A 14,147-nucleotide genomic window follows, 5' to 3' on the forward strand; every position below is an offset into this window, starting at 1 on the left:
AAAAAGGAGAAACAAATATACTGTTACTTTTCTGGCGAAAAATTTTATACTAGATTGGATGTCCTTGGTACAACTTTAAAAATATGGTTAACATTTTACAAATACAGGTTATTTAAGTTATAATTGGTATTATTATAAAACATAACTAATTTTTGTTACTTACCGTCATCATTCTCCATTCTGTTTGCCTTTTAAAAGTTTAAAAATAAAGAAATATAAAACTGACAGCCGCTCATCAACGAAAAGTGCCTTGCAAGTAACTCCCAAAGCAGTGCAAATTATCAAAAAAAAAATAAATGTGTTCACTTTCAAGCGCTGTAAAGTATTGTAATTTAAAATACACGTATACTTTGCAATATGAATATATAATATGCGTATGTATATAATATGTATATTTAATTACAATGTATAAAGTAAAAGATTAAAAAAATTAATGATTTCTGTTTAAATTTATTTTTTTTGGAGATATGATTTTTAAAACATTTTTATTTTTATTTTAAAAAAAAATTTTAGCCAACAAATTACATATATTTATAGTAGAGTAGTAAAAAAAAAAATAAATAAACACGCTTCTATTACGACTTTGACAATTGCGGAAACGAAAAAAAAGACAACTACAAACAATTTGGCTTCATTGTTTTTTAAAATGTTCCTTCCTTTAGTTTCTAATTCATTAGTACTCGTAACTATTGTGCTGTAAAAAGGAGAACTATATGACATACCGTGACTTACTTAATGCTTTATAAAAAGTATTAATACGATTGTACTATCTTCTCAGAGCTTTCAATACTTTTAAATTTAAAAAAAACTGCTGGAATCATTTTGGAATACAATTTTTACAATATTAATACATACTAGGACGTTTGTTTGAAAATTTCAATTGAAAGTTCTTTGCAAATGTTAATTTTCAACAAACGTTATCACATTATTAAAAACTTTTAGGAAAAAAAACTTAATAATTAGCACGTTATTGCTGAAAATATATGCTAAATTATTTAATTGGTTATTTCTGGCAACATTTATATAACATGTATAAGGAAAGCGTGCTTGATTTTTTCGATACCCAATTTACTTTTATTTTCCGTATATACTACGTACAGAGCGCATTTAGGAAGAGGTATACAATGTCAAGGTCTTTTACTAAACTTTTGAAATGTGATACTTTGAAAAGTTCATGTTGTAAGGGCATTATCAAAGTCACGGATTATGTTTCCTGTAACACGCATAGAGAAAGACTGAAGCAAAGCCAATTCGCAAATTTTTCAGAGAATCTGATGAGAAATAGTAGTGAGTAAAACACAGTGTTCTTGCAAATCAAATATTTGCAAACACTTGATTGCTCAGATTGAAAACACTTGTTCTGACTTTCACAAAAACAACACTTTCGTATTTTTAATTTTAGCGAAATGTCATACTCTTTCAATGTACACGTTTGTTTTTTGTTGTAATGATTACATTTTTGTAAAAAATCTAATTTTGTTTGATAAAATCAGTGGAACAATCGAAACGTATGTATGGATTAATACTAAATTGAAAATTTTCGATATTTTCTTAAACTGTACATCTTATATTTTTAAACGCATGCTCATAACAAAATATTAGTATCTGGTCTTCAAAAATAAAAGAAAATCAACCGAGAAGTACTAAAAAGATCCGCCATCTTCAAAAAATAAGTTAATATAAACGGATATTGCAAAAACAATATAATGTAAATAATACGAGTGAATACAAATTGTTGGTAATTGTATATATTTTCGCATTATCAAACTTTTGAATCTAGTGTTAGCTTACACATATATAAATAAATAAAAAATTCATATCAAAACTGAGAAAATATAAAAATTATCGTGCTATATGCAAAGAAAAGTAAGTACCAAAAAATTGGGGAATGTTGAAAACAGATATACGCCATCAACTTTGGTTGACAAGAAAAACCTTTCAAAGAAGATTAGGAGGAAAGGAAGATGGTAAAATATGTTGTCTCTTAAATTATATGTGAACATATACATGAATACATAAAAACAAAATATTTGCTTTTTTTAAATGAACTCTTATGAGTTATAATTTTGTGGATGTATGTACTCGTACACACATACTTTATATTAACTTTTGCGCTGTCAAACATTTTATAATCGATAATTTAAACCAATTTGCGCACACAGTTTCATTCTATTTTTTTGCTTTTTTTATATAGGATATGCACTACATACATACAAACGTATGTTGTGCTGGGGCTATGTAAAAAAAGCGCATCGATTTGCTGGGATTTTTGAAAATTCTCCGAAAATAAAATATAAGAGTGAAATATTTGGTTTACTTAGGGTGCTTCCGAACTTATTGCATCAGAACTTCCCGAAAATATTTTAGTTCGCATTATTTATCGAACGTTAGTATTTCCCGAATTTACAAATTCGAATGAAATCTATCAAAAAACGTAAGTATGTACCAATTTATAGTCGCAATTTTGCTACTTATGCATCCGCAAATTTGCGATTTTCACATTACATGGTGTCACTTCTCCAAATGCGTACGCTAATTTTCTAACGCCACGTGCTTCGACCCATTCCCCAAAGGCTTGAGTGCAACTTTCTTTTAGTAAGGAACAGCTTCGAATTACATGATGTCGTCTCTCTGGTCCTCACGGAATGTTTGACTTGGGCAGACATAAAAGATGGAGGACGACTTTAAAAAGGCAAGCCTCTTCCAAATGATTGTATGCCAAATACGTACTTCATGCATTTTTAACAACTTAAAACCCGTTCTGCTAATTTTCGACCAGCCAATGAGCTGAGCCTTTCAAATAAAAATTATTCCGTTTTGAAATAGTTCAACCTAAAACCAAACAATAGGTATTCCTTGTATAACGCGTTATATAAGATATGTGGTTCGCGTTATATAAGATTTAGTTTTCATATAAATTTGGGGGTTATGTTTCAATAAGTTTTTTTACAAAATAAAGTACTTATTTAATAAGGAATAACACATATTTCAACTCAAAACTAAAATTCAGATTTTGCTATAAAATTAAAACCATAAAAATAAAAATAATAATTCAAACTTCGAAAAACAAAAAAAAAAAAACAAATTATTTAAAACATATTATAAAATTTAAAAACAAACTGAAAAAAAACTAAAAGTTATTAACAAACTCCAATATAATTAGTCTGCTTTACTGTCTTCAAACATCCTATTTCGTGAAAGTTGTGGGCGTGCAATAACATCATCAGAATATATTTCTATAACATAGTTTTCGTTGTTGGATAAAAAACTAGTTGTGGAACCTTGTGCTCCTGCCACTAGTTTTATCATTCCATTGGCTTAATATCAACAAAAGTTCGCTTTGTATTAATATTTTTAAGTCAGTATTTATACTCACACATGTCTTGAAAACAAAAATGGGAAATTCTCAGTTTACACCAAAACAAATATGAATACACATGCTTTCAAAATCGCGTTATAAAAGTCCAAATTTCGCGTCCTACTGAAACCGATTTTTTTTTTCAAATCGCGCTATATTGAAAAAGCGTTACATAAGTACCGCATTTTAGAAGGGATACTTGTATATTAATTTAAGAAATAGTTCGAGTCTCGGTTTACATGCACTAATGCAATCATACCAATATTTTTACTATATTACAGCGCTTCCTCAATAAAAAGAGTTAAGAAGTACACCATTTTATTTCCAACTTTATACACATCACAATTATTGAGTTGCATGCTTATTTTGTTATAATGTATTTTTAAAGGCGCACAAGGAACATTATTTTCGTATGTTTGTATAAGTATTAAGCATTTTAAAAGCGCTCAAAACATTTCTTTGTCCTGTACAATGTGGCAAACATGGTATATCATAATATCGAAAGCGATTAAAAAACACATTTGAGTGTTAAAATAATAAAAACAAAATAAGTATAAATTATATGTATATAATTTTTAGAAATTATAAAAATTAATTTTTAAAACACAGATATTAAAAAAAATTTAATTTGTAGTTAATAATTGACAGAAAATAGCATCATGAATTTATTTTTATTTCAATCTTGTCTTTATAAATTTAAAACACATATTTCCATTTTAGATAAGTCAATGATATACTTTATTTCATTTAAAATAATTATTTTGAAAGATCAATATAAATCAACGCTCAAATCTAATTTAGTTTCACTTATATTCACAGACTTGACAATACACAATTTACTAATACATTCGTACGGTGTATTGAAAATTGATCATCGAACTTTTGTTAAGAAATATATTTTATATTAGGTATTTTCGAATAAATAAGAAATGTTCATGGTGATTTGCGATGTTTGAAAAATGAAAAACGATTAAATACAAAAAATATGCAGAAATTATTTTATTTCGTTTAAATATTAACAAAATTAAATTTCTGGTTCTTACAAACTAGTTACTTATTACAGGTAACAAATTCCATTATAATACATTACAGGAAACAAAATATTTTTAAGGTAAAACCAAAATAGTAAATACATAAAAAAAACTACCTAACATATTTACATAAAAAAATAAAATTTGTAACCCATTTTTCTTAAAACTAGTTATATTTGATGAGAAAAGCAATTAATTTTATGACATAAATGCACCTATGTATGTATTCAACTAAATTACACAAAATTATTAAATTTTCTTTTATTAGAGATTTAATTACTTACTTATTTAAATTGATTTAATTACTTACTTATTAAATTAATTTATATTAATTTAAAGCTCTTACAAATTAAAAATACTTCGTTGGTGTTGAATCGCTTTTAACTATTTCTTGTATCCATTTGTGCCTGATAACTTCGTTCTTTGGCAAAGTAAATTTAGGTATAGCATTTACGTTCTCCTTTTTTCGTAGACTATTGTTTCTGCAGCCTTCGACACAACACTTTCGGGGCATTTCTGTTTATATGAAGGTAACCAAATATACTTTTTTATTTTATTTAAATATGATTACAATTAGAACTTTAAAATGTACACCAAATCTTACTAATTTATTAAGTGATTTTTCTTTTTAAATAAATTTTGGAACTATTTTTTCAAAATTCTCTCTTTTTTCATACCAAATATGACGAACAAAAGAAAAAATTTATATATATTATAAATCTTCATTTTATTTAATAACACAAAAAATTAATATAAAAATTTACTAAATTTCAATTAAAATTAAATTTTAAACACCAAATAAATTATTTTACCGCTCACCGGTGAACTAAATAATGTTATATAGTCTCATTTTTTGTACAAACTTATTCAATAGACACAAATACAAAAATATTAACATGTTTGTACATTATAGGAGCTTATGGTTATATTTAAATTCTTAAATCCAAAAAGTTATAAAAAATATATTTTTTTAATAATATTAAACGAAAACAAGAACTTAAAGAAAAAAGAAAAAATATTTATGTATGTACTTCTAAATGTCCAAAATTCATTGCTTAAATTTATCAAATTATTACTATGTATAAGACTAGAGAAAAAAAATTTTTTTTTCCTATTCCTTTTCTTCTTTTTCTCTTTTATTTTAGCATAAAACAATTTTAAAAATTTAAATTGAAAAAAAATACCCTATCAAATAAAAAAATCTGGTGTGGTTAGCACATAACCGACCGCAATGTGTATTGTTTAGTTAAGTGAAAATGTTACAGAATATAAAAATGTCTGTTAAATACTTATTTCCAATTTTTAGGACATTAGTAAGCTTATAGTTAACATACCTAGAAAAATGTAAATTTGGCTCTTAGTAGAATTTCGCTTTGGGTTACCCGAATTTTCTGAAATGCTTAGTTAGTTTCAGTAAGAACCAGAACTCAAATATCAAATTTCAAGAAATTCTATCAATTCGTTCAGTGTATATAGTTTACCCTACTATGGCAAAATTTGTTGCCATCACATAACCTACCTATTGTATACACAATACGGTCGGTAAAAAGTAAATAAAAACTTAATTATAGTTATTAAGAATGCTACGAAAACTCATAAATTCCAAATGAAATAATTAGGGACGTTCTGCTATTCATTCGAGAATCGAATGCGTCTTCAGATTAATAAACTGATTTAATTTTTAGGGTGAGGGGGATTTTTATTAATTTATAGGAAAAATAGTTTAAAACAAAATGTTGCCAAAACCGAAGGCCGAAAAATATTTGATAAAAAATTTACAAAATTAATTTCTAATGAAAGATTTGATAAAAAATTTACAAAATAAATTCAAAACAGAAAAATGAAAATTAAAAACAAAAAGCAAAAATTATATTAAATTATAGGACGCTTACAATAATTTTATATTAACACTATTATGATACTAATTCAATCTCACAGCAATTCAAAGAAAAAAGCCGCGATTTGAGAAATTTAGAAAACTTTGGCGGACTCCTCTCACATTTCAAAAATTCAGGTAGATTGTTATAGAAACAAGGCGCTGTAATATAGTGAAAAGTGGGACTTAAAAGACATTGGTATCATTGTTAGATGCCTATTATTAACAAGTGGATTGTAACAATTGTACAACCTCCGTGCACCATAAGCTGAATTTTTAAAAAATAATCTCAAAACTTTGTAAACATAAGAAACAATTTAAAATTAAGTGTGCGACGAATGACTCAGCAGATGACCCTAATTGCATGTTTTTGCTTAATCAAGAGCAAGTCAATCTTGTTGAAGTAAGTTTTACCCTAGCAAGCTAAACCGTACTGAAGTTTTGATTTTACACCTGGATATCTATTATGGATTGTTTTGGAAAAAAGCCAATATAAATGAATTGCAAAATAAACAAAGGAGAATACAAACTTAGATGAAAAAAATTCCTTATAACTCCGTTTAAATATTGTTTCAAAAATGAAGTGTGAAATTTCCAACTCATTTTCGAGTCCAGTAATACATCTTAATATTTAAAATTTTCAGCACATTTGATTTTAAAACATTTACTACAGCATGCAACAGCTTCAACAAAAACTGGAAGCCCGAAAGAATGTCCGCATATTTTATTTAAGTATATTCTTTCAAGCTCAGGTGAATGATACAAAATACGTAAATCATCCTTTACCAGCCATGAAAGATAAAACATCATGTATTTGGTTTATGAAAGAAGAACCAACAAAGCAAAATTTCCATATCATAATTATATCAGTGTAAAAAATAGTTGACAGGCGAATACGATATCGCAGTGTCATCAGCAAAAGCTGTAATTTTTCGTTAAAGGGCTGAACGAACAATGAGTTTACGCTAGAAACAAAATAGGCCCAAGCACGGAACACTGGGGAACACCTGCGTTTATAATACGGTCCATTCCTAATATGTAACCAATTTCCACCTTCTGTTTACGACAACTTAAGTAAGAAGCAATCTAATTATTAAAAAAATCTCTAAGAACAGCTTAGAGCTTATACAACTTATTACATATCAAATCGTGGTTAAGCATATCGAAAGCTTTTCTTATATCAATAAACAAAGCACCAGCGGTTCTACCAACATTTAAACAGTTGTACAATTCTCCACATAGCTTCAACAAAGCATTTTCAATGCTTCTATCTGTTCTAAAACCGAATTTTGAATTAATAAAATAATTAATGCCATCTAAGAACGACCCAATTCTGAATTTAACAGTTTTTTTAAAAACTTTGGAAAAATCAGAGAGGTGAGAAACAGGCCAATAAATATTCAAACTCTTTTTACCACCTTTTTTGTGAAGGTAGAACAATAGCCATTTTTAACACTTTTACAAAAATTCCTTTTTCGACACTAAAATTAAATAAAAAACATGACAAATCTACAATTTGTTGTATTAATACCTTAGCATTTTACTAGAAATATTAGGTCTGCCTGTTATAAAACTTGAAAAAACTTTGAAAAGAGAAACGTAGTTAAAAAATGAAAACGTCTTCGTTTTCTCGCACTTTTGTTCAAAAAGTAAGCTTTTTCAAGTTTTAACACAACAATAATCCAATTCTGCTTCTTGTACTTTTTCTCCAATAACATTTGAGAAAAGATAAATTGTTTTTTTATAACATTATTTATAACTTGGAATAAAAACATTAAAATGTTTTTGTTCCAAAAAAAGTATTTTATTTTCTAAAGTGTTTACTTTGTTAGAAAGAGTATAATTTTTTTCTTCTAAAACACGTATTTGTTCTTTACTGTCAGAAAGATTTTTTTTTATTTCATCAATTCTTCATAAATTCGTTCTTTAGTTATCGTAGTATTGGAAGAGGTGACTGCCGAATATTTTGTTTGTTGACAGAAGGAGGCAACAGAATATCAGGGTGAGTTGAATTTTCCCATGCGTTTGATGATACTGACCAACTATCAGAAACAATTAGAAACATTAAAGGAAGGAGCATCTTGAAAAAACAATGAACCCAAATTTTTCCCTTTCTTTGCTCCGAGTATTCCCAAAGTCGTAACATGAGTGTATTTATTTTATTTTCTTATTTGGGCTCTACTATAAAATATGTGTAGTTTGTAAGAAGGATAAATTAAATTTTTTTTAAAGTAAAAACTAAAAAATATTTCAAAATATTTTTTCATTTTAAATATCCGTAAAAAAAATCAAATTAAAACAAAACTCATTATTTTTTTTTCTCTTTAAATAAATTTATTTTATAACATAAAATTTTGGTTAAATATTTGAAATGCAAACTTTTTTATTAATAATTCCAAGCCATTTTCTTTTAATTTTATTACTTCTAGGAAAACTGTAATTATATAAAAAAAAGTTAAAACGTTTCAGTCGGTATAAACCGACTGAATAATACCTTGACAATCTCGGTTTAAAAATTTGTTTATTGAAATATTTAAAATTAACTTTGATTGCTAAATGGCAATTACTCAAACCTGTCAAATCACTCAATAGAAACTTCACGGATATTATGGCTGTCCAGTTTTCTTTTCTAATTGTATAACAGCTATCCGAACCTGTCAAGCAATTTCACTAAAACTTCAGAAATATATCTGACCTGAAAGTGGACACTCGACTGCCACGTTTCATGAATCTAGCTTTAACATTTTTCTGAATATTTAAAATTAACTTTCAGAGTTGTATGGCAGCTTGACGAACCTGCCAAGCAATTCCACCAAAGTTCCAGATATATATCTGACCAGAAAGTGGACACTCGAAAACCGAGTTTCATAAATCTACGTTTAATATTTTTCCAAATATTTAAAATTGACTTTCGCAGTTGCATGGCCGCTACTCGAACCTGTTGAGCTATTCCATCAAAACTTCAGAAATATATCTAGTCTGAAATTGGAGACACAAATGCCATGTGTCATGAATCTAGCTTGAATATTTTTCCAAATATTTTTCTTTTAGAGTTCTATGGCAGCTACCCTAACCTGTCGAGCTATTTCACCAAAGTAGACATTCGCTGCCGAGTTTCATGAATTTAATTTTAACATTTTTCCAAATAATTAAAGTTAACTTTCGGAGTTGTATGGCAGTTTGACGAACTTGCCAAGCAATTCCATCAAAATTTCAGATATATATCTGACCTGAAATTTGATACTTGACTGCCGAATTTCATGAATGTAGGTTTAATATTTTTCCAAATATTCAAAATTAACTTTCGGATTTGTATGATTTTGCTACCCGAACCAGTGCAAGCGTTTCGTTGAAATTTTTAAAATATATGTATGTAAAACATAACGTGACACACTTTTACAAAATTTGATATCAATATTTCTAATAGTTTTTGAAATATTTAAAAAAAACTCTGGGTTGTATGGTAGCTACATATACTTCGTTGTTATAAGTACATGCCTAAATCAACGCAGAATTTTGCGCTGAGCAAGAATATAAGTATATACATGACCATACCTGAACAGACTCCTTCAAGTGGTAGCAAACTCCATGCCAAAATGAAAATGCCCTTCACGAAGTGCAGGGTATGAAAAAGACAAATTTAAAATATTATATGCAGGCTACATATTATCAAACACAAACTAATTTCACTTAGAAAAAAATCGGGTACTCGTAAAATTATGTCATATAAAATAAGTTTATTATAAAAAACAAATGTTTTCTTTTCAACCTTGAGAAATTTATGAATTACAATTATAATTTACAAATTATGATGTAAATTACGAATTAAATTTAATTTGAAAATTACTATTAAATAAATATTTCTTTGAATTATTAATATAAATTATAATCACATATGTACATATGGTGGGAAACTTCCGTTCGTTCTTTCAAATAAGAACAACAATTTGGATTACACACCTCTTTCTCCTTACAAAGTTTTTTTCTTTTTCTTCCATTTTAAATTTTTTCTTACAAATTTTTTAAAACAATAATAAATTTTTTACATTTTTTTTTTAAAGTTAATTTATAATTCACGAAAATTTTACAACTGAAATCAGAAAATTTTTTTTATTTACTATTTGTTCAACCGCGGTGTACTTTTTCAAGAAAAATAAACAAAATCTGGCATTTAATGTTAATTTCGACTTCGATTTTACTATTCAGTCAAACCAAGTCAAATTCAGTCAAACCCTAAAAAAATATTGATAATTATTCTTAAAAAAAATTTCAGTTCAATATTTAGAAATATAATTTCTAATTAAAAACAAAAAACTGTTCACAAAAGCGTGTCTAACGAAATTATGTATAATACCAGAAACTATTATAGACTTGGAATTTCATACAAAAAAACGTGAACATTTTATTTTCCTACTTTTTAGCTTTTTAAATTCTACTTTTCAGTTTTTTTTGGATGGGAAATTTTTACTTTTCAGTTTTTAAGAAAAATATACTACTCGTAACAACTACAGAATATATGAAAATATTCAAGGAGGTACAAAAATGAAATATTAAAATTATAACTTCTGACGTGAACCAATATTCTTGTTAAATAGAAAATGAGAATTCTTTTTTGAAAAATAAAAATTTCCCTTAAAAAATTTAATAAAAAGCCTTCCTATGTGTGCATATATTTATGAAAAATACAAACACAAATACAAATATTTTCGTTAGAAATGCACATCCCCACGTACTTATAATAAATATACAATTCAATATTTTTTTAAAAATTTAAAAAGATTTAAAATCTTGAAATTATTCAGTTCATATGAATTAATTTTCAACATTTTTTTTCAAAAGGACGCTATGTTTTTTGTGTTTTTATTTTTTTGTACATATTTTGTCATAGGAAGTGTAAACACTCACTCATAGATATTTGTTTTTTATGAACAAAACAAATTTTTTACAAATCGAAAAGATTTCTTATTATTAAAGTAGCTAAAGAAATTAAAAAAGTTGGTTTAAATTTTAAATGGTTATAAAGTAGCAATTTTCGAAGTGAGAAAACTGCTTCAAAAAAAAAAACTAGAGGTGTTAACATAATGTTCGAATTCAGGGCTTATTTGGGCCAGTTGGAAAAATAATTATATTTTTTGTAGCGCGGCATTAATTGTTGCCACGAAAGCGACTTTTATACATTTGTAGATGCGAAAACTTGTGATGGAGTGGAGTTGGAAAATATTTTTTATTAGTATCTAAAACCTAGAAAAGTTTCAGATTTTTACAAGTTATTTTATAGAAGAAAACTGATATCAAAAACTTGAAAAGTAACGGGCTTTAGGTAACGGTTAATTCTAGCAGACATTTCTTTTTAATATTCAGTTATGCTATGCCACTGTAAAAATGCCAGCCGCAACTTTTCTGCATTTGAATGTTTATGGTTTCTTTAAAATGGCTCATTGAGGGGTTATAGCTCTTAAAGGAAGAGGAGAGATAGCTAAAACTTTTCTTCAACAGAAGTAAGTTTCTGGTAAAGATACAGAATATTATCCATTTTATATATTGAAATTTCTGTTTTTTTTCTTAAGTTTTGTAAATGGGTACACGGATAGAGAGAAACTACGAGTAATAGCACTTATTTTTAAAATTTTTAAAGAGTCCCAAAACAATGAAATGGAAATAAATAAAAAACAAAATGGTCCACATCATTAGCATCAACTTCATCATCATCATTTTTAAAATTATTTAAATATTTTTTTAAAATCTTCAAAACGTTAAAATTTCAATTTTTTTTTATTTTTTTAACGTTTTGTTTTTATTCTTTTTATGTTTATTTTGTGCCCAAAAGAAGAAAAGTTTTTTTTTTTATTTTCGCTTTCTGAAAAATATGATTTCTGTGTACGTAGCGACATCTAACCAAATTGTATTTTTATGAAATATAGAAATTAGCTCCACTTTTTTAAAAATGACTCTCTTTTTTGAATATTTCTGCTCCACATTCACCGTGGTTGTTAATACCAGAGAGAGGTGAATTTTTGTTTAAATTTGATGACGCAATTGTATTACGTTAGTTGCAGTTGTGTTCGTTACGATAGAAGAGAGTTTTCTGTTGATCGATATTCTCCTAAGACTGCTTTTACATTTATATTTCAACTTCGATTTTTTCATTTGTTGCATTTCTTTTTTTCCAAGATTTGCACATTTTCCATGTACGAATTTTAAACAAAAGAACAATTAGCTTTTAAATCATTTCGATTAATTTTAACATTGCAAAGAAGACCATCCATTTTACCAAAATTTCTAATTAATGTACAAAATTAAAAATAACTCTAAATTAAAAAAAATAACCATCTATTCATATTAAAAACTTTACAATTTATACTCCATTAACACACGTGAGAGAATGATTTTCGTAATTTCACTAAAATTACCAAATTTAAAAAATTTCTTAATTTAATTAAATTCACATACATACCTAAAAAGAATTATATGAACTTTTAATATTAAAAGAATACACATGCAATAATTTTCACGAATATATTAATTTAATTAATACAGTATAGCAATGAAAAATATATAACAATAGCAATGAAATAGTAGGAGACACATCATACATACATAATATGCAATCCTGTTAATATCAAATGTACATTTTGTCAAATTTGAAAAAAATACACAAAGATCAACTCAATACTTCGAAAAACAAATTTACGATTTTTTCGTATCTATTGAAATCTTAAAAAATAAATCTTAAAAATAAATAAAGTTTTTTTAAATAAATGTTTTTAATGATTTTATAACACAAAACTTTAAGAATAGTAGTAAAGTAGAAAAAGATTGAATTTTAACTTTTTTTAATTAAAAACTTGAAAGAAGTTCATCTTGTGTATTAATATTTATGATAATGTCTTTACATCTAACAAGTCCCAATACTCAATTTTTTTTACGAAATATTACGAATTTTTGGCTTCGTTCCTGTTTTTTTCTTTAAATGCTATAAAAAAGATATTCGAATCCGGTCATAAAAATATATTATTGTCTTTTCCAAAACCTTTTAAAATTTGTTTTTCTTAGGTAATATATTAAGTTTTAAAAATTTTTCTCAAAAATAGAGGTAAAATTTAGAAGTGCATATAAAATTTGTATTTAAAAAATAATATTTGATTATATTTTAGATATTATTTTCTAATTCCCTCTTCTAAATTTTTCTTTACTATGCATTCATATCAATATTTAATAATTATCTTTCATTAGCTATATTACCACAGCTACTTCCCATATCTTGAGTTAACTTACCCTATGAGAAAAAAAGCTGTTCACTTAAAAATAATGAAATGCTTTCATCAGTAACATATAAAACGTTGAAGGCGAAGGTTGTGCTTGTTGGTTTTCAAGAATTTTAAAATAATTATGAATGAAAATATTAATATATTTTCTTGATTTTTCAAATGTATTTTCGAAATTTTACCTGTTTTATAATAAGTGTGAATTTTTTTTAATATTTCTTCTCAAAAAATAGCCACTTCGATTTAAAAAAACCCATATAAAATAAGGTCGGGCTTTCAAGTTTCTCTCTAAGTATTGGGACTTGTTAGATATAAAGATATTATTTATGACGTTGAAAAGATCTCTCTAAAGCTTATACGAGAACACTTCTAAATTCGCCAACTATGAACTCTTACTCTCTATTCCAGGGCACTTCCGTCACAGACAGGGCATTTCTGTCAGTCATAGTTGCGTACATTACATAGTACATGCCTAAGTACGTATATACATATGTACATGAAATTTTAAACTCATATCTATTGCTTTCTTTTGTGAAATGAAAAAAATAAACATTATAATTAAAAAAATTTTTTTTATTAAAATAAAAATAAAATTTTGAAATAAATTATTTTAATCT

At 26.4% G+C, this 14,147-nt stretch overlaps 1 protein-coding gene across 1 annotated transcript in view; it reads left to right on the top strand.

The window, feature by feature from the left end:
• Nucleotides 1-1,605: 1,605 nt before the first annotated feature.
• The window catches only part of LOC129613888 (islet cell autoantigen 1), a 45,469-nt gene continuing 32,927 nt past the window's right edge, over nucleotides 1,606-14,147 (top strand). The window contains exon 1 of the mRNA XM_055528197.1: nucleotides 1,606-1,967. Coding sequence (XP_055384172.1) covers nucleotides 1,889-1,967 — 79 coding nt within the window. The 5' untranslated portion in view covers nucleotides 1,606-1,888. The remainder of the gene's footprint in view (nucleotides 1,968-14,147) is intronic.

Source organism: Condylostylus longicornis, unplaced genomic scaffold (assembly GCF_029603195.1).
Source record: "Condylostylus longicornis isolate FDR11 unplaced genomic scaffold, ASM2960319v2 ptg000094l, whole genome shotgun sequence".
Lineage (NCBI taxonomy): Eukaryota > Metazoa > Arthropoda > Insecta > Diptera > Dolichopodidae > Condylostylus > Condylostylus longicornis.